Source organism: Lytechinus pictus, chromosome 7 (genome assembly GCF_037042905.1).
Source record: "Lytechinus pictus isolate F3 Inbred chromosome 7, Lp3.0, whole genome shotgun sequence".
Taxonomy (NCBI): Eukaryota; Metazoa; Echinodermata; class Echinoidea; order Temnopleuroida; family Toxopneustidae; genus Lytechinus; species Lytechinus pictus.
Window position 1 is genome coordinate 48,015,171 of NC_087251.1, and position 22,601 is coordinate 48,037,771.

The 22,601-nt window shown below is 36.4% G+C and overlaps 1 protein-coding gene across 2 annotated transcripts in view; it reads left to right on the forward strand.

Moving 5' to 3' along the window:
- Positions 1 to 22,601, forward strand: part of LOC129264285 (ataxin-3-like) — a 30,796-nt gene that overhangs the window by 3,053 nt on the left and 5,142 nt on the right. Inside the window, exons 1-7 of one of the 2 annotated variants that reach the window (XM_064102965.1) lie at positions 2,732 to 2,860; positions 3,808 to 3,856; positions 5,815 to 5,930; positions 6,662 to 6,792; positions 16,383 to 16,537; positions 18,327 to 18,581; positions 21,840 to 21,921. In XM_064102965.1, the coding sequence (XP_063959035.1) occupies positions 5,883 to 5,930; positions 6,662 to 6,792; positions 16,383 to 16,537; positions 18,327 to 18,581; positions 21,840 to 21,921 (671 nt within the window). In that variant the 5' untranslated portion in view covers positions 2,732 to 2,860; positions 3,808 to 3,856; positions 5,815 to 5,882. Of the gene's footprint in view, positions 1 to 2,731; positions 2,861 to 3,807; positions 3,857 to 5,814; positions 5,931 to 6,661; positions 6,793 to 16,382; positions 16,538 to 18,326; positions 18,582 to 21,839; positions 21,922 to 22,601 lie in introns of those variants that run through there. The other variant, XM_054902135.2, reaches the window with a different exon arrangement.

The following is a 22,601-nucleotide window of genomic DNA, read 5'->3' on the forward strand; positions in this document are numbered from 1 at the left end:
CCGTCGGTAAATGGGGATTACAGTAAAATGTCAGAAATTGTTGAATAAATCCCCAGAAACGACGGTTATTCCTGTCTAAGGTGAATTATGCATCATACATACTTAAACCATGAAGACTGGAGCATTCAATTGCAGAGAAAATTAAATTATGAATAATTCATTTCATGACTAAAAAATCACTTGTGGACGTTGAGATGGGTACCCCCGAAAGACCCAATTTTAATAGTTTACGAAAGTAAACCATAACGGTTTTCTTTGCAAAATGATGATAATTATACGGACTTTTACGATTCCAAACGTCATCAAAATATATTTTAACGAAACATTTTTAATCATTGATACCGAAAGATACGATATTAGACAAATTATATGCAGAAATTAGTGATAGAATTCATCCAACTGTTAATAGGGGTCTGAAAACAACAAATACGAGTTCAGTTATGGATGGCCTGACGTGGTAGAATCTTTATCGATTAAATCATTTTACTATTTCAAAATGAATGGTTTTGTGGCGTTTACCAACAGTTTTTATAGTTTCTTTGTATTACAATTATCATTGAATGCATCAACCCACTTGTTTTGTGATGTAATTTCAACCTATATGATTGATTACGTAAGATTATAATTTATAAATTTCTAGGCACTTTCGCATGTCATAGTCTACCCACGTGATGCCACTACGTCATTAAGAAAGAAGTTACGACAGGTTCGGAGGTGTCATAAATATTTAGTGAGGTTGTTGTACCCGATCTTGGTAAAGAGGGCTTCGTGAAACGGTTAGCGGACAAGTAGCTCACTATCTCCGATTTAGTCAAGAAGTTAGACTTATGACGGTGTTGAGAAACGGGCCCCAGGCGTATGTCCAGCGTAAGGTGACCAGATCAGGGCAGTCAAATTACGGGACACTTTGAAGTAAATATGTCGACAAGGGCCCGTTTCTAAACATATCTAAAACATTCTAGCCTATTCTAACCATTTTTGTCTCGCCTGCATAGCAGAGCGAGACTATAGGCGCCGCTTTTCCGACGGCGGCGGCGGCGGCGTCAACATCAAATCTTAACCTAAGGTTAAGTTTTTGAAATGACATCATAACTTAGAAAGTATATGGACCTAGTTCATGAAACTTGGACATAAGGTTGATCAAGTATTACTGAACATCCTGCCTGAGTTTCAGGTCACATGACCAAGGTCAAAGGTCATTTAGGGTCAATGAACTTAGACCATGTTGGGAAAATTATTTTCAAAATCTTAACCGAAGGTTAAGTTTTTGAAATGACATCATAACTTAGAAATTATATGGACCTAGTTCATAAAACTTGAGCATAAGGTTAATCAAGTATTAGTGAACATCCTGGTCGAGTTTCAGGTCACGTGATCAAGGTCAAAGGTCATTTAGGGTCAATGAACTTTGGTCAAGTAGGGGGTATTTGTTGAATTACTATCATAACTTTGAAAATTTATGGACCTAGTCCATGAAACTTGGACATAAGGTTAATCAAGTATTAGTGAACATCCTGGTCGAGTTTCAGGTCATCACGTGATCAAGGTCAAAGGTCATTTAGGGTCAATGAACTTTGGTCAAGTAGGGGGTATTTGTTGAATTACTATCATAACTTTGAAAATTTATGGATCTAGTCCATGAAACTTGGACATAAGGTTAATCAAGTATTAGTGAACATCCTGCCTGAGTTTCAGGTCACAAAACCAAGTCAAAGGTCAGTTAAGGTCAATAAACTTAGGCCATGTTGAGGTAATTGTTGAAGTGCCATCATAACTTTGAAAGTTTATGGATAGAGTGAATGAAATGTGGACATGGGTGTAGTTGACAGTCTTAAGTCTCTGTTCAAATGTCATTTATGGTCAATGAACGTGGTATTATGTCATTATATGAATGATGTTTTTGTGAATGATTATTTTATAGTAGTTTTCAAAGTTAGCACTGCTGCTATATTACATTGCGTAATGCAGGCGAGACTGCCAGAGGCGTTCCACTTGTTTAAAATATGCCTAGGCTAGGCTAGATCTATATTTTCACTAAAACATGTATTTCATTGAAAACATAACCAAAAGAATCTTTCTTTCCTTCCTTCCTTCCTTTCTTTGTTTATTTCCGCCTTTCTCCCTTTTTTAATTCTCTCCTTGTCTTTAAAATTATCTTTCCTTCCTTCCGTTTATTCTTTCTTTTATTATTTCAATGATACACGTACACCTTTTTAAATGTTTAGCATGGTCTCCTACAAAGTACATGGAAACGTATGCTTATGATAGGAAATAAATTACAGAGCTATGATATTTTTGGTCATGATGGACAAGACAAATAACTTTGATATAAAGGAAATACAATTAAACGGTTTCATGTTAGTAGTCATGTTAAAAAAAGTGGAAAAATTAGTCAATGGTATGTAATACTGTAAAGCTGCTAAACTTGTAAATTATTTTTGGGAAAGTTACATGTAAATATATTTTCTGGTAAGTATTTTCCTACTATCTGAAAATGTATTTGCTCAACCATGCAAGTACGTCTCCAGACAGGTCCTCTCATTTTTATTTCTTCTCAGCTTGAATCTTTCATTTGGGTTTTGGTTTCTTTTAAATGCAAATTAGTCAGGAGCAAGAAATGTTCTGAATGTTTAAAAAGTTTTTGTCTGGACAGGAACAAAAGAAATGTACAGGTCTATTGAACTTTATAAAGAGGAATGCTACATGTACATGCTCCAGTGAACAAGTGCTCACTGCACAGGTTGAACTTGAAGCTGACTACATGTACATCATGTGTACATGAAGTGTTGAGAGACACACAAGCTGTTTGTATTTTACATTGTATGCTGTTTTCTGATGTCTGATCCTGATATCCTACAGTGTAAATATGTACTTTGTTGATTTTGGACACTGCATTGAGTCTTTTTATTTCCGTGACTTTTGTATGATGTAGGCCTATATTCATAAAAATAAGCCATGTTTCTATTCTTTAATGGAATTCATGTTTGCGATTTTAAAAGATAAATGGAGCTCATTTTGCTTCAATTTTAATGGGTTTCCCCCCATCATTCTAATTTTTTCTTTTAGTTTTGTACATTTTCATAAGTTTTTTTGCCGTTGTATGTTATGATTTATTTAATCTTTTTTGTATTGTTTGGTATCAATCGTATCTACCATACTTTTTAGAATCAAGTCTACTTTTTCAACAGACTTTTTCAACATATTTTTGGGCCATAGAAAACACCTTTTTCAGGTAGGAAAGGGGTTATGTTTTATTATATGCTTTTCAGATGCTTTTTTATCATCCCCGCAGAACGTTGGGTCAGGGCATCAGAAACGTTTGGACCATCTTAGGGAAACCTCCGTCTTATTCAGACAGATGAGCTGTCCAAGCATATGATAACTAGGGAGAGTACTTTGCAGTCTGCAACCAACTATCTGTGCTAAGAATACATGCTACACAACACAATGGAATAAAGTCTTAAGTTAGAACATGATTTAAATGAAGGTTTCCATGGCGACGAAGAAGAGTGTAGTGGTTTCACGGTGTGACGGTACACCATGTATTCTTTCATGGTCCTGACAAAATAAAAAAAAAAGAGATTGATCCCATCTCATTTTCATTGGTCTTTCTTTTGCCATTTTGTGACTTTGGATTCAGACCAACATATGCCCACAAAGGAATACATATGATGATGTACCGTGAAACCACTACACTCTGGAACATGATTATTGTAACGAAAAGGATAAAAAGTAATCATGTGATGTATTTTTTTGTGTATTCTATTTAATCTATTAACAGTTTTACCCCCCTTTCATTTCTTACAGCAAGAGGGCTCTCTATGTGCCCAACATTGTCTGAATTCATTATTACAAGGTGAGATAAGAATGATTCAATTTTTATCATTATTTATAATTCTTACCCTAATACTCGGGGGGGGGGGGGCACTGTCAAATTTACATCGGTACTTCCTAGTGCCTCAATATTTCAAAACAAGATTTCATGATTTCAATACCCAAGAAAATTGAAAACGATAAAAAAATACATAAATAATTACCAAAACTTTTTTTTGAATTGATGAGTGAGTTATGAAAGACATTTGTACCAAAAATTGCTGTTTTTTAAGGCTTTATTTTAGTGAGAAATACCAAAATCTATGATTTCTTGCATTAATAAGCATAAATTAATTTATTTAACCCTAATTCTCCCGGGGGGGGGGGCCATAATGGCCCCCCCCTTGACAATTTTCGCGATATATCTGCTGCGCAAATTTTTTTGACCTCGCCGCTCACTGACTTTTTACTTTCAAGTCTCGCGCAAATTTTGAGACCAAATTTGTGACGCCCGGGTACACGGTTACGACATTACGCAACATTATGTAAGTGCATGTCAGACCCAAAATTGCTCATAAACGTGATTTCATGTACAAATCCAATGCAAATTGTGTATTTAGCCAAAATTCATAAATGTATCATTATTTCTACTTTTACTGATTAAACTGAATTAATTTTGCCTTGTTTATGATCAGAACTAAGTCTGGAATGATTTCCATTGAAAAAACAATAAAAAACAAAAAGTAAAAAAACAAAGAAATACATAAGAAATTCATAAAACAATAAAATACATAAGAAATTGATTTCCGAACCGAAGTTTTTTTAATTGCGATTGTTAAGATTGCTACAAAGAATTTTTTTACCAAAAATTAGCATTCTAGGAGCTTTATTTAGTGAATTATAGCAAAAAGTATGATTTATGCATAAATTAGCATAATTAATTCATATAAAATAAAATCTCATTATTTTGGAAAATTTTACCATACAGCCTTGTAGATTACATCGCACACTACCAGTGTGCAAATTTTTGCGTCGCTCGCGCAATCGGCGGCCGAGATCTTAAGGGGGGGCCATAATGGCCCCCCCCCCCGGGATTGACAAGAATCAAAATACCCCGGGAGATTGAGGGTTAAAACAAGTTAAAGGACTTTCGTAAATTTAGCTATATAACTTTGTACACTACATAGTTCTTGACCCTTCTGCAAAATTTTGAGGAAATCAGGCGACCCATGGCTGAGATCACCGCAGGGGGGGGGCATAACCTTTATTATATATGTACAGTATAGAATATAAAATATTTTTATTTTTACAGATTTGGCAATATGTGATTATCTTCATTGAATCACTACAGGTTGTAATACTTGCAATCCCACATATTGCATAAGAGGAATTATTAAGCATGGTAACAGTTTAATGAGGAAAAAATTGAAATATTTCATATCGACATTAAATGTATGCAATCCAAGTGATAGGCCTAATGGTTGGATAATGTCATTGGTTAATACCTCATTCGCATACTGACCAGGATGTGCTTCTAGCCATTATATGAAATTCAGTGGGACTTTAAAATGTCATAACTTGAAAAAAATTTTTTTTTACATTTTTGTATATGATTATGATGATATTTCAGCATTATATTTGTTTGATTTTCTCTTTTCACTCAAATCAATTTTTTTCTTCAATGGTAATATAATGTAAATTGGTGTTCAATGTTATGCAAATAATTAAAATATAACAGACCATGCATTATTATGATTTCTCATTCTTGCTCCTACTTTGCAATAGGTTCATATTAAAATTTTTTTTTTTTTTACATTTTTGTATATGATTATGATGAGATTTCAGCATTATGTTTGTTTTCGATTTTATCTTTTCACTCAAATCAATTTTTTCTTCAATGGTAATATAATGTAAATTGGTGTTCAATGTTATGCAAATAATTAAAATATAACAGACCATGCATTATTATGATTTCTCATTCTTGCTCCTACTTTGCAATAGGTTCGTATTTCAGTGCAGTAGATCTTGCTACCATTGCCCAGGAGCTAGATGATGTTGAAGGGGCTCACATGGCTGAAGGAGGAGTAGACTCGGTGGAATACCTCAGGTTCCAAGAAGTAAGTACAAGAATGTACATCTACAAGGGGAAGGCCAATGTCTCGCTAACTTTATATAATGACGACCCTGACCGGACCCAAAAATTCAATTGACAAATCATACATGTACCAATCGAAAGCTTGAAGTACTGAAGACAGCAATGCAAGCTTTATGCATATTCACTGCTTTTTAACACCAGCTGAATATTTTGCTTAAGAGTTGTCACACTTCGGTACTCTATAGGCCCATATGCCACCATGGGCGGAAATCTGTCCCCAAAGGTAGGGGGGACCAGGGGCTGGAAAATTTGACAAGCAAAAAAAAAAAAAAAAAAGGTTTTCACAAGAAATGTAAGGTCAAAATACGTATATTATATCGATTGTGAATGATGTATTTCTCTCCATCATAAAAGACCCAAAATAGGGTACATTTGATATTCTGTCCCCCCTACTATTTTTGGTAGGGTTTGATCCGATCAATCGTAACTCTGGAAATCCATCAGTGTCATAATTTTTGCTACATGTCAAAAATGTCCTTTGTAAACAAAGGAGAACACACCGAACTGTCAAGAAATCAATGAATTTATGGATGTACATTCATATCTAGAAAATTTTTGAGCAAACATGCATTTTATATGTTGACTTTGTTGGCTTTCCATAGTTGCGATTGATCGGATCAATCGCAAGTCTTTGTAAGACGGGCCCCTGGTTTCTATTTTGCTTCAATAAATTCGACTCTTTCTTTTTAACAGCAACCGTCTTCAAATATGGATGATAGTGGTTTCTTTTCTGTGCAAGTCATCAGCAAGGCTCTATCTGTTTGGGGATTGGTCAGTATTCCTATTGGTAGTTCAGAGGCTGGTTCCGCTTCAGTTTTTCCTGAGTAAGTACAAATCAATTAGAGGGTCGATTTCATAAAAAAACTATGGTATCTTTGCCATTATTGCAACTTCCATGGAAACCTTGATAGTGATTGGCTGCTGAGCTCTTTCAGGTATAGTTTCCATAATGGCAAAGTTACCAAAGTTATAATTCTTTTACGAAATGGGCCCCAGGCTCTTTCATATTTTACAAAACTCATTAAAATCCTGTACCCGTATCACTACTTCATATTTGCCATCCTACATCACGTACCTGCATAGCGCCAACTTAATGTGTTCCGCCATCTTGCTTGTTGGTCGCCGATAAAATGCGCATTTTCGGATTTTTTTACGCTCAGTCATTATCCATGACTGAAACATTGACCAATCAAAAACTAAGATTCTACAAGAAATATGAATATTCATATAGACATAGATAATTCAGTTTTATGTGAAATTTAAACCCAATAATTCAAAATAGGGTTAGTTTTATGTCTCTAAAATGACCCTCAAATAATAATAATAATAATGGTCTTTATTGGTACATCAAAAAACATTCGTTGCAGCCAAAGGCTGAATTACAAATGCTAGTACAAGGTAAAAAATATGACATATAAATTGACAAAATAACGCAAATATACAAACAAGGTATATATTATATATGGATAAAAACAAATAAATAAATAGATAAAACAGCCAGTCAATATACACAATAAAGAGTGACCTCTATTCGACCTTGCAAAAGTAGCAAGAAACATAAATGAGTGGCGATATGGAATTAGGTTGATAAAAAATTAATAAGTACGTGTGGAATGGAAAAAGTAAGAACAGGGAAAAAGAAATGCTTAACAATTGGCATAGTCATTGAATAGCATTGTGGATTACTGGGTTATAAAGAGAACAATAAATCGGTGTAATTGAACAAAAAGGCGGTTAACAAGGTCGAATGGAGCACTGAAACATATAGATTGTTGGACATGCATCGAAGTTTTAACAAAAGTACAAATCCGCCCCAGCAAAAAGTCGACCCGAACGAATAGATAACCGAAATAAGCATATACATGTAGCACTCTACATTTTACATTCTAGCCGATCCACCTCTATTCATTCAAATCAACCTGCAGTCGGGGCAGACTTTGCTTACAAGAGGAAAGGGAAAGGGAGAATGGAGAAACAGAAAATTGAAGGAAAGAAGAAAAAAAAGATATAGGAGAGAGGAAGAGAAAGCAAAGATAGATGCAATGCCAACAGTATTAAATATTACATATTGCGAGTACAACATGCTATTAAAAAAAGGAAAACGTAAAAAAATGTAAGAGACAAAATTGCAACTCTTCTATCCTGTTATACGTCACTGTAATTGCACTACATGATTGCACTTAATACTGGATGTGTATGTATATAAAGCATTCAAATATCAATTATACCATGTATTACCTTACTTCATAATCAAATTACTCAAGTGTTTTGTGTACTGCAAGATAGAAAAAGAAGGAAAGAAGACAAAACGAATGAGAGAAAGGGAAAAAAGGTGATGGAGGAATATAGTATCGAGACAATGAAGGTGGACATGATAAGGGGATGACAGAGAGAAGAGGAGGAAAATGAAGATGAGAGAAAGAGAGAGGGGAGAGGGTACAAGAGGAAAGATAGGGAAGGAGACAGAGTAAGAAATGAAGGAGAGGAAGAGTAAAACTTGCAGTCAACACTATACATGAATGAATGAATGAATTGAATATATTAGAACTTCACTGGCAATTGCCAATATTTTGTTCATAACAAGAAGTACAAAATGATACAAGACAAATATACAATGCAAGGAATATAAGCAAATAAACAAAAACAAAATAGTATTTCGTCAAAAAGAAAAAAAAGAAAAAAAAAGAAAAAAGAAGCAACTTGTAAATTATATACAAATATACACAATAAACATAGGAATCATTCGGATAGATATTTTGACAATGAATATAGAGACTGATATCCAAGAAAAGGTAAAGAAAACATAAAGAAAGTGAGAGAGGAAAGGGAAATAAAGAGGAAAGAAGTTCGAAAATGGAGAGAGCGGGAAAGAGAGGAAGAATGAGAAGAATGGCATTACATGTAAACTCATTGTGTAAAAATATTGCGAATATATAATAGTAATATAAGTGTTTACCGGTTGATATTTTTAGTACTTAGAAATCACCCCTAATAGCAATTATGTTTTGGACAAAAGAACAAAACAATTTAATCAAGGCTTCAGTTTCTAATTTCATGATGTAGATAAAAATTTTCCTGGCAGTCCATTTCAGTAAACCTAATATTGAAGGTAATTATCTTTTCAAAAAAATCTTTACGCAAATCTTTATATTTGTTACATTTCATGATAATGTGGAACTCGTCCCCGACAAAATTCAAATTACAATCTTCACAAAATCTCAGGTTAGGTGGTATCTTCTCCGGTCTTTTGTACCTCCCTGTTTCTATTGGTAGATTATGAGCGCTCAGTCAGAGCTTGGTTATATTTTTTCTCAAATTGACATTGTGTATTGATTGAATATAAATAATTTTCTTGTCTTATATTGAATTTGAATTGCCTAAAAGTTCTTAGTTTATTTCCTTCCCTAGTGTCCCTGTCGTTAAATAAATCCAATTCAAATTGTTCGTCACATCTTCTTTCCAATGATGTTTTGCATATTGTAATAAATTCTTTTTGGGAAATTGGTATATTTTCTGGATCAAGTATGGGGGTGTCATTTTTCCGACAAATATCTAGTATGTTAAAAATATCCTGAATTGTCTTAAGCCAGCAATTGTTTCCGTTATTCAATAGACTTACATTTTCTACAAAAGCTTTGTAAACCAAACTATTTTCGTCCATATTGCGTATTCGAATCTAATATTCAAGTATATTTATGGCAATTTGGATGACTTTTGGATATCTACCGATTTCCGATGTCGCTGCTAAATTACTGCATTTGCGGTTTACCCCAAGAATATATTTACAAAATTGAATGTGCACCTTTTCAGATTCGTGTTTAAAATATAGCCCTGTTTTCCCATCCATTAATTGTAGATTTTTTTCCATGTCTATAACATTAGCACCCCAAATTTCAGATCCATAAAGTAATATCGGTTGTATCGTTGCATCGAAAAGATGCAACAAGGTTTTAGTGCTAGAAGTATAGGAACCAAAAGATTTGTACAATTTGAACAATGCTCTTCTCGCTTTATCAGCTAAATCCCTTGCGGCCATTTTAAGTGATCCATTATTTGCAAAAACAATACCAAGATATTTAATTTCCCTAACAGTGCATAGTGTTTCTCCATTAATTTCAAATGAAACCCCTTCGTTCGATCTCCCTGATTTTGAGCACACCATAATCTTAGTCTTAGATACATTTATGTTTAACATCCAGGATTTACAGTATGCGGTGAATTTATCTAAACAGTGTTGCATACCTTTAGGGGATTTCGACACAATAACAAGATCATCAGCATACATTATACAATTTAGTTCTTTATCAAAAAGTGTTACTGGATCGCTTACTGATGTATCAAATATATTAGTTATGTCATTTACAAATAAATTAAATAAAGTTGGATTAATTACGCAACCCTGTTTTACTCCAATATTAGTATGGAAATATGGGATAACACCTTCGTCTAATTTGATCGATACTTTACATTTTGAATACATGTCACGGATGACTCTTAAGAAATTTCCACCAATTCCATGTTCTAGTAGTTTGTACCAGAGACCATCCCTCCAAACGTTGTCAAAAGCCTTTCTTAAGTCTACAAAGCATACATATAATTTATTGTACATATACATGTACATATCTCATACATTTCAATTAAGTAGCAACAGCTTCTTATAACAATAACATGGGAAAAACTAGTGGAAGATAAAAAGAGAGAAGAAAATGAAAGAAGGAGAGGGGTGACAGAGAAAAATAGGATAGTAAGAGGAGAGAGGAAAGAGAGTGCAAGGTTTTCCCCGACATCATTACAAGGTATTAAGTGACTCAATAAGGTATGGAATAGGACTCCTCCTGTACCTTTCTGTTCTACATCTCACCACTGGGTACTGTACTGTATTTCTTAAGGCTGAAGAGTACCTATTCTGGCGGGGTGTTGGGAGCCAGTCCCTGAACTGAGTTGACTTTAACAAGGACCCTGCAAATCTGCACCATAAATCATGCCTACGAATTTCAAGAGAGTGCAGTTGTGTTAGCTGCAATGCATTTGGATACGACACGTAATGTTCACCTAATATTATCCTTAGGGCTCGTTTTTATATTCTTTCAATTTGGAGGGCCTGTTGTTTATTAAGGCCAGGGTGCCAAGCAGGGACAGCGTATTCTACCATCGGCCTCACATAACCTGTGTATATTATAAGCAAATCTTTCTCAGGAAGCTTAAAGGGTTTCAAAGATCGTAACATGAACAATCTTTTGCCAGCTTTGGAGAGCATGGCACTCACGTGATTGTTCCACTAAAGGTTGGACTGTAAGATTATGCCAAGGATCCTTACAGCATCAACTTCAGTCAAGGTCTGGCCATTTAAACTACATTGTACAGGGGGCAACATAGCTCTACCGAAGTCAATTCTCATTACATGACATTTAGAAGCATTCAGATTCATGTTATTTGTAGTACACCAGTTATCTAGTTCCCGGAGGGTGGTCTGCATCTCACTGGCCGATCCCCGCTGTGTTGACTCCGCTATCGTCATGTCGTCGACGTATTTCCAGTGTTCAACACATGATGATGTTAACGCATCATTGATCAGGACCAGGAACAGAGCAGGGCCTAATCGTGTTCCTTGCGGTACACCTGCATGGAGATACCTACTAGAGGACAGACAGTCACGGTAGCGAACACGCTGGGATCGGTCAGTTGGGAAGCTTGCAATCCAAGATATCAGGAAAGGGTTGACATGTAGATCTACCAGTTTTGATACGGTAACAGTATGGTCTACCCTATCAAATGCCTTAGAGAAATCTGTAGTTACCATCACAGTCGTTGTACCCTGCTTATCTGCATTTTTACAGAGAAAGTTGACAATATCTACTAAGCAATGTGTACATGACATACCAGGCCTACTACCAAACTGTTTAATGTCAAGGGATAGGGAAACAGCTGACATTAGCCACCTAGTAATGAACAACTCTGCCAATTTTGCAAAGTGATCTGTGAGTGCAATTGGTCTGAGTTTATCAAATCTGGCAGGTTTCTCTTTTGGAATTGGGACTACAATTGCTTGCTTCCACTGAATTGGGACAATACACTCAGAATAAGAACAGTTCAGAATGTGACTAAGTGGGGAACTCAGTTCCGGTGCGAACATTTTGATAAGTCTTGCAGAGATTCCATCCGGTCCCGAAGACTTTCCTGGGGTCACTTTCTGCAGTTCTCGCATTACGTCCCATGGTTCAACTCTTGGAAGAGGTTTATAGGGTATTCCGTGTGATGGAAGTTTGGACGGGTCCAAGGGTGGTATACCACTAGAGACGTTGGTGAAGTGCGCATTGATATATTCAGCTACAACATCAACCTGTGACTGGTCAACTTCAGGAACAAAGATCGACTTGTCGGATCGGTGATGCGATGTCATGAGCTTTATGTGTTTATACCATGACGCAGGATCATCATTTTTGTCTCACCTGCATAGCAGAGTGAGACTATAGGCGCCGCTTTTCCGACGGCGGCGGCGGCGGCGTCAACACCAAATCTTAACCTGAGGTTAAGTTTTTGAAATGACAGCATAACTTAGAAAGTATATGGACCTAGTTCATGAAACTTGGCCATAAGGTTAATCAAGTATTACTGAACATCCTGCCTGAGTTTCATGTCACATGACCAAGGTCAAAGGTCATTTAGGGTCAATGAACTTAGACCATGTTGGGGGAATCAACATCAAAATCTTAACCTAAGGTTAAGTTTTTGAAATGTCATCATAACTTAGAAAATATATGGACCTAGTTCATGAAACTTATACATAAGGTTAATCAAGTATCACTGAACATCCTGCATGAGTTTCACATCACATGACCAAGGTCAAAGGTCATTTAGGGTCAATGAACTTTGGCCGAATTGGGGGTATCTGTTGAATTACCATCATAACTTTGAAAGTTTATGGATCTGATTCATGAAACTTGGACATAATAGTAATCAAGTATTACTGAACATCCTGTGCAAGTTTCAGGTCACATGATCAAGGTCAAAGGTCATTTAGGGTCAATGAACTTTGGCCAAATTGGGGTATTTGTTGAATTACAGCCATAAATTTGAAAGTGTGTTGGTCTAGTTCATAAAACTTGGACATAATAGTAATCAAGTATCACTGAACATCCTGTGCGAGTTTCAGGTCACATGATCAAGGTCAAAGGTCATGTAAGGTCAAAGAACTTTGGCCACGTTGGGGGTATTCGTTGAATTGCCATCATATCTCTATAAGTGTATTGGTCTAGTTCATAAAACGTGGAAATAAGAGTAACCAAGTATCACTGAACATCTTGTGCGAGTTATAGTAGTTTTCAAAATCAGCACTGCTGCTATATTGAATCGCGTGATGCAGGTGAGACGGCCAGAGGCATTCCACTTGTTCAGTTTAGCAACTCGGTCATGATAAAACTCCTGTTTCGCCCGACGAATAGATCGGCAGATTTTATTGCGACATGCTCTCCATTCACTTGGCGGGCCATTGACAAAGAGACGTTGTCGTTTATTAATCAGCGATTTCACTTCAGGGGTTATCCACGGTTTGTCCCTTGGATGAACTCGAATCGTCTTCAGGGGAAAGAATGTCTCAAGGCCTTGCTGGAGGATGGAATAAAATTCATCACATTTAGAGTATCTGGGGCGTCATGGACATTCGACCAAGACTGGTCCGAGATCCACCTTCCAAAACATCTTGCATCCGAGTCCCGGATAGGTCGTAAGATGCGTTTTCTAGTCACGTTCGGCTTTCGGGGAAATACGTCTTTTGGGATCCATGTTACCACGTTATGGTCGCTACTCCCGAGAGGAGACGTAACGACAACTTCCCGATAGTAGTCACTAAGATTGGTTAAGATCTTATCCAGGATTGCGTCGAGTCTTGTGGGCTTATCAACAACCTGTCGAAGCGAACAGTTGACACAAATATCATCTGTATTCAACTGGTTGAAGTCACCGAGAACAATCAAACCACATGACGGATGAGTCGATCGCAGATTATCAACTGACTGGACGATGTCATTGATTAATTGTTCTTCAGTTCCACTATTTGGAGGAGAATACACAACAGCTATGTAGATACTGGATATTTCCCGCGGGAGGCGACGGGGACGTACATGTATTTGCACCCAGGTGATTTCAAGTTCATCAGGAACAGCAATGCCTATAACAGGAGAAGGGTTAAGTTCATCTCTTATGATCAAAGATACCCCTCCCCCTCTCCGTCTGGTGCGACATTTTGAGAAATGTGAGTATCCTTGGACTGAAAAACATTCCACAGTATCTGATGTCATCCATGATTCAGTCACAGCACACGCATCAATGTCATTATCTCTAAGAAATACCTCAAGCTCATCAAACTTATTGGTCGTGGACCTCAGGTTACTCATGAAGAAATGTGGTAAATTGTAGCTTACCCGACATGGTTTGAGGTCTCTACCAACTTGAACAAGATTCCGATGGTCTGCGGTCCCTTTTGTTTTTGTTAAAACAGGAACATGTCGATTTGAGATACGGGTATCAATACGACGAGAATCTTGTGATAAATAGTTTAACATTCATACAAAAGAAATACTTGTATTGAGTGTGTGATGCCAAGTGGTTGCCTCATTTGCGTACATGTATCAACCAGGATGTGTATATAACTCATTTTGAAATTTAGCCAACTAAAAATCTTCCTTATTTTACATCAATTTTAATGAAATTTTGAGGTGAGTGTTGTGCTTGTTTGATTTTTTTCTTTTTAATCAAAACGATTTTTTATTCATTTATTTTTTATTTATTTGTTATTCATTATTTTTTGGGTGGGGAGGGAGGGGTGGTAGGTTTTGTCTTCTACGTGTTGATCTGTGCATTGAATCAGACCATTTGGCCTTCCTGTTAATGTAAAAGTTTTGTGACAAGATTACTTTCTAGGAGAAACGATATAGCTGGAGCTTAAAGATATCAAACAAAAATGCCCTGAATGTTGGATATTATGACTTATCCATTTTTGTCTCACCTACATAGCAGAGTGATACTATAGGCGCCGCTTTTCCGGCGGCGGCGTCAACACCAAATCTTAACCAAAGGTTAAGTTTTTTTAAATGACAGCATAACTAAGAAAGTATATGGATCTAGTTCATGAAACTTGGCCATAAGGTCAATCGAGTATTACTGAAGATCCTGCCTTAGTTTCAGGTCACATGACCAAGGTCATTTAAGGTCAATGAACTTAGACCACGTTGGGGGATCAACATCAAAATCTTTACCTAGGGTTGAGTTTTTGAAATGTCATCATAACTTAGAAAATATATGGACTTAGTTCATGAAACTTGGACATAAGGTTAATCAGTATCACTGAACATCCTGCCTGAGTTTCGAGTCACGTTACCCAGGTCAAAGGTCATTTAGGGTCAATGAACTTTGGCCATGTAGGGGGTATTTGTTGAATAACCATCATAACTCTTAAAGTGTATGGATCTAGTTTATAAAACTTGGACATAATAGTAGATCAAGTATCATTGAACATCTCATGCGAGTTTCAGGTCACATTATCACAGTCAAAGGTCATTTAAGGTCATTGCATTTTGGCCATTTTGGAGGTAATTATTAGATTGCTGTCATAACTTACAAAGTTTATAGATATAGTTTATAAAATGTGGATATAGGGGTAATCAAGTATCACTGACAAGTCTTAGGTCACGTGATCAAGGTCAAATGTCATATATTGTCGATGAACATAGTATTGTATCATTATATGAATGATATAGTAGTTTTCAAAGTCAGCACTGCTGCTATATTGAATCGCACGATGCAGGTGAGACTGCCAAAGGCGCTCCACTTGTTCTTTTGTACATTTCCCAGAGATGGAGTCAAGGCAGATAGGTTCAAACCACAAAGCCGCTGGAGAAAATACACGTGACTCGGGCTGAGGCTGGCAAATCGTGGCCCTTGAGACTGGCTTTGACTCCATCCCTGTCAATTTGGTGGATTTGCAATACGGTGCGCCATCTATTGGTTGAAGCGGACAGGCCAAAATTCGCAAAGCCTCATCATGGGAAAAAGTAGACATCTGTTGCCCGCGCTAGTACTATTGTGCATGCATGCATGAGGTTATTCAGTGCTGGCCGACACGGCTTGACGGATATGCTGTTTACTAGGGTCCAGGAGGTGGGAGATAAAATTTAACTGCATATTTCTTGCTATATGGTTTTCATTCATGAAGCATCACAGTCACATTACAGTACACTAGCACTGTGCATTGCGTGCGTGTGATGTTGACCCTGTAGTTAGAAATTTGGCCTGTTCACTGCAACCGATTGATGGCGCACCATGTTGTGAATCCACTAAATTTACAGGCCAAATCTCATTGCCATTTCTTCAATTAGTAATCTATCAATATATTTTCCTATTTGTCTTATTTCTACAGGAGAGAATGTGCCTTCATATGTAATTTCCGGGAGCACTGGCTGACTATTAGAAAGCTTGGGGACCAGTGGTTTAATCTAAATTCTCTGTTGACGGGTCCAGAACTTATATCACATACATATTTAAGCATGTTCCTTGCGCAGCTTCAGAAGGAGGGTAAGATATTTCAGACACAATGCAGTGTTTTCTTGTTTTTATTTTTCCTCATTGTATTCAAGAAAGGTTGGAACATTGCATTTTGAAGAAAAAAAAACACACTTTTTCTGTGTACTATTTTGCCCATCCTTATGATAATTTGGATTTGGGACTGAAGAAAATTAACCAGTCTCTCCAATAATAATCACATTGCATGATATGATTAATAATAATTATAATAATAATATGGACATTTGTAATACGCTGGTATCCATCATAAAGATGCTCATGGCGCAGTAAAGAAAGAAGAAAAAGAAGGGAAGAAGACCAGGGAAATTGAGATTATGACTTTACCATAAAGGCTCTGTGTATAATTTTCAGTGGTTATAAATGATATCTGTTTGTCATAAATCTCATTCACTCTTGGTGATCAGAAATTTGCACAATGTTCTTTGTAAACAAAGAGGAAGTACACTGAATTGTCAAGACATTTGATAAATGTATGAGTATAAATTATATCTAGAAAACATTTTGAAGAAACATGCATTTAGATGTTGACGTTGCTGGCTTTCCATATTTTGTTCGGATCAATGCACTCTTTGAAAGATGCAGGTTATGCATGTTTATACTTTCCAATTCCCCATGAAAACTTATGTGAACATACCTGGGGCCATTCTTTAAAAAAAGAAAAACGCTGGCTTTTTTTTGGGCTATGTGTCAATGGCATAATTTTGTTTGCCTGTGTTATTTTATGGCAAATATTTTCATATTTTTCATATATGCTTTTTTTGAATTATCCATAACTTTATGGATCGTAACTGCTCCTTGGATGCCACTAATTTGGATTCTCATTGGCTAAAGTTGAATTCCAGTCTTTGTGGATTAAAAGTTTAGTTCTGAACAACCACTGGAATGCAAAATTCATAATTTATTATAGAAATTTGATTAGGGTTATAGGGAATTCACTCCCACCATGTAAAAGTAACATGGATTTGAAAGGAAGACCCTTGGGTTATAGTCATTTAGTTAATCTTTTTTTTTGCAGCGTCCCTGTGACTGTCAGGACTTATTCTATCGTTTGTTTATGTCATCTTCAAAGATAATTTATGATAGCCTAATGCAGTGAAGTAGTTTCTTGAGCCAATTTTAGAATTTTAGAAATTGGCTTGTCAATTAATACCATGTTACATCCAAACTGAGGAGTGTATGCAAACAGACACATTTGTTACAATTACAAAAGTTAGGCTTGTTCATTGTCTGGCAGAGGCTTGAATTTCTACTGTCCGCAGTCTGGAATCTGTCTAGTTTCTTTTTTATATGAAACCAATTGTCAAGCATGGAATGGGCCAACATTTTCAGGATGTAATCTGTGTATATGGATTTTTTTAATGCAAACACTATTTTTTTTTATAGAAAAATGATACTGTATCAAGATAGTAAAATTCTAATGTTCACATAATAAGTGGATGGAAATAGATAGTAGTCACTACATTTTGATAAGTTTGGAATGTCAGTCCAACACATTTCACATTAATCCTTGTTTTGTCAATCGTTTGTACAACTTTACTTGATCTTTAATTAATCTTATTCTTTGATTTTTCTGCTTTCAAACAATTTTAAGGGTCCTTTTCAGGACCAAATACATGCCCACAAAATTAATAGAATACGTGGTATACCATAAAACCTCTATACTGAATATTTCTTTGCCATAAAAATTGTTTCCAGCCTTGATTCCTTTCTCTTTTTATTTGATAAATATACATCTGTTATACACCCTTGACATGTGGCTCATTTTTCTCACCAATCCAAGGGTATTCCATATTTGTGATCCGTGGTAGTCTACCGGAATGTGAAGCAGACCAGCTTTTACGCCTGATACCTGCCGTTCAGACTCAGCCACCAAAGCTTCTCTCGGACCTTGTCCAGTCTTCAAACCAGAGGGTTTCCACCGGTGCAGGGGTGACCCAGGATGACCTTCAGAAAGCGCTTAACGAAAGCAGGAATTTAATATCCGGTGACAAAGCAGACGATGATCTGCAAGCTGCTATTCAACTCAGTCTTCAAGGTGTGGAACTTAATTCATTTTCAATTAGCAGAAATTTTCTGCCAAAAGTTTCAAATTAGTCTTGTTAAAGGTCAAGTCCACCCCAGGAAAATGCTGACATGGATAAATAGAGAAAATCAAACTAGCATAGTGCTGAAAATTTCATCAAAATCGGATGTAAAGAAGAAAGTTATGACATTTTAAAGTTTAGCTTATTTTTCACAAGACAGTGATATGCACAACTAGGTGACTCAGTCAATGATGTCCATCACTCACTGTTTCTTTTGTTTTTGTATTGTTTGAATTACCGTATTTTCCGGTATATAAACCGCGGCCGTGTATAAACTCTTTTTACTCTTGGAAAAAAGAAAAAAAAATTGAGGAAACCAGAAATAGTGAAATCTGTGTAATATTCTATATATTTGAAGGAATATCTTCATGCATTCTCCGTGATACTGAAGCAATAAAATATACGAAAATATATTATTTGTTCGATGCAAAGTGTTTTCACTTCGACAATTTTGACGCAATTATCTCGCTCATGCAATACACAGCGATAATGCCTGTACGTGGTGCTGAGTCTACGGGCAGCTGCCGGCTGCCCGAGCTCTGCCTCTGGTACGTCCAAAGTGATTCGTCCTGACGTATGAATTTTGCATAAATACTCATAAAACAGACTTATTACCTGTTGACGACGAATTGGGATTGTGTTTACTTAAGCAACTCAACACCATCACATGACCAAATAATTTGAGAAAGGACTGTTGGCCGAGCGAGACGAGCAGTCACGTTGGGTTTTAACTTTTTTTTTCTGAGCATACATGGAGGGAGCGCATGCGCGTTGCTCGTGAGTCGCCGCAGCCAGGGGGGGGGGGGATGGGAAGGGACGATCGGGCATTGCATCTTGCATTGATATTAAGTTTTTTTTTTTAAATGAGAAAAATGATGTGATGTGGATGTGGATGAAATACAATTTTTTTAAAATTGTTTTGTTGTCTTCTTGATAGTTTTGTTAATGATATCGTATATTATTATTTTGTAATGATATCGTATATCATATAAAGGGAACATTGAATATTTATTTCATATGGGGTATTAAGATTATTCTTTCTTGGAGAATTGGTGGCCCTGAAGAGGGCCCGCCCATAAAATGGGCCAGAGGATTAAGGATTTAAAATCCTAGGAACTCCTTGTCGGATGAAGAAGCGTTGAAGATGTCAAGCAACCTCTCGTCGTTGTAAATGAGGTCAGCATCATCAGCATCTCCATTGCTGCAAAAGCAATCAATACCGGTAGATGGCGCTTCAACACGTACAGTCTTCAAGTTTAGTTAGCTGCACATTAGAAAGGCCTCGAGCAAGATTTATGTTTCTTTCTGGGATTTTTCTTATTTTTGGTTTGGAAAAGCGATAGTAGGCAGCTTCAAAATTTAGTGCCCTACTGTTCAGTATTAGAGGTATGACATTAGCTGTCAATTACACTAGCAGATCAGTCAAACAGAACTACGTCTACGGTACTGCGCGACGCTCCGCCTTTAGTTTCCCTGTCGCTAGGCTGCGGCGCGCCCAGCGCCGGCCAGCCATGCCAGCAGGCGCTACTGAGGTGCGCTCACCGAACATGGATTGGCCGTCCCGCGAACGCCACAACAAAAATCATTAAATTATGAAAAGAGAAAGACAGAGATGAAGTGAGTTTTATTTCATTCTTTTTACAAGTCCACGTTTCAAACATGTCACACATTCATTATATATGCTAAATTTTCGTCAAGTCAATCAAGTTTCTGAGGTCGGATTTCTCTGTGTTCGTGTATAAACCGCACCCCCCATTTTCGAGGTTTTCCCTGACGGAAAAAGGTGCGGTTAATACACCGGAAAATACGGTATACAATATGTCATTTTTTATAGATTTGACAATAAGGACCAACTTGACTGAACCATATAGCATTAAACAATACTAATTCCACATGGTTAGGGAGGAATTAGTCGCTGTGTCATTTGACAATGAGGAAAAAATTAGAATATTTCATATTTCATATAATAAAATACAAAATAGTGAGTGGATGACATCATAGTCTCCTCAACCCGGCAGGATTAATTCCTTGCATGCACTGAGCGCCGGTGATGGTAGCTCGAGCTGCAGCCGGGGTCATAATAGCAGCGCTTTGTATCCTCAGGCAAAAGGCACTTTATAAATACAGCTATTATTATTATTATTATTTGCATTGGAGGCAGGATGTGCATATAACTGTTTTGTGAAATTAAGTGAAACTTTAAAATGTCATAACTTTCTTATTTTACATCCGATTTTGATGAAATTTTCAGTGTTATGCTTGTTGGATTTTTCTCTTTTTATTCAAATCAACTTTTTGTTGGGGTGGACTTGTCCTTTAAGCAATAACCCAAAATAGTGTAAGATTTGGGAACTTCTGCTGTGTTTTAGTTTCAACTTCAGGTGACCATGTGATGTCAGTGTGGTTATTTATGTAAGTTTCATTAAAAAAAAATATTCTAGGTATGCGCATCAACTGCAATGCGATTGGCTAGGTATCAACATGTATATTTATATCATCTTTACAGCAGACATACAATATTTTTTTAGGTCATCTATGACCAGGCCTCAAATAGAATGCTGTAACATATTAAATTCTTTTGAAAATAATCTCCAAATTTTCATTGTCGATATGGTACCTGCAACCTCACTTACTTGGCGGTTTCTGTGAAGCATTTCAATATCATTTGTCGTCTGACAAGTTTCCTTGATTTTGACTGGCGGAGAAGTGCAGTATTTATAATGGTAACTGTCAGACGAAACATAACTTTGTCAGATAAAACATGTGACAATTCTTTTGTTGAAACTGTTTCCCCGGACAATGCCCATCTGTATGATACAGTTGGAAATATGAGAAAGTGGTGTTGGTGGGATGCCACCTCTATGAAAATTTCTAGGCTTTGGAAGTTTGTTTCAAAATATAGATTTCCTTGGAACTATGGATAACTTTAATATATTAATGTTTTGTTCATATAAATCAAGGCTTGATATGTGCAGACAGTATGTCAGTAAATTAATATAAATAGTGAAAATTATTTCATCAAAATATATTTAATAATCATGATGAGTAATGCTTTGTCTCTCAACCTTTTATTACTTGAAATTACAAAGAAGGACATTATTGATGTTTCCCATTTAAACGCATGATAACATTCTTCTGAAAATGTGTCCTTCACGGTTAAGCTTATTTTCAGATTTTTGCAGATTTAGATTGCTTTTTCATTTGAATAGGTACAGAAAAACAAGTTCCTGAAGCAAGCAAACCTGTCGATGTTGATGAAGTGAGAAGGAGGAGAGAAGCTTTTTTTAACAGGTGAGGTGTTTAAAACAGTATGTCATTCATGAAATATCTAGTCAGGCTCTTAAAGAGAATTACAAATTAAGTCGATGGCATGATTAATTTGTTTTTAGTTGTCTATCAGTCCTGTTTTTGTCTCGCCTGCATAGCAGAGTGAGACTAGGCGCGCTTTTCCGACGGGGGTGGCGACAACATCAAATCTTAACCAAAGGTTAAGTTTTCGAAATATCATAATTAGAAAGAATATAGGTCTAGTTCATGAAATTTGGACATAATGGTTGTCAAGTATTACTGGACATCCTGCCAGAGTTTGAGGTCACATGACCAAGGTCAAAGGTCACTTAGGATCAATGAACTTAGACGATGTTGTGGGAATCAACATCAAAATCTTTAATAACCAAAGGTTAAGTTTTTGAAATGGCATCATAACGTTATAGAGAGTAAATGGACCTGGTTAATAAAACTTGATCATAAGGGTAATGAAGTGTTACTGAACATCCTTTGTGAGTTTCAGGTCACATGACCAAGGTCAAAGGTCATTTAGGATCAATGAACTTTGGCTATGTTGGGGGTATTTGTTGATTTCCATCATAACTTTGAAAGTTTATGGATCTGGTTCATGAAACTTGGACAAGAGTAATCAAGTATCACTGAACATTCTTTGTGAATTTCAGGTCACATGACCAAGGTCATAG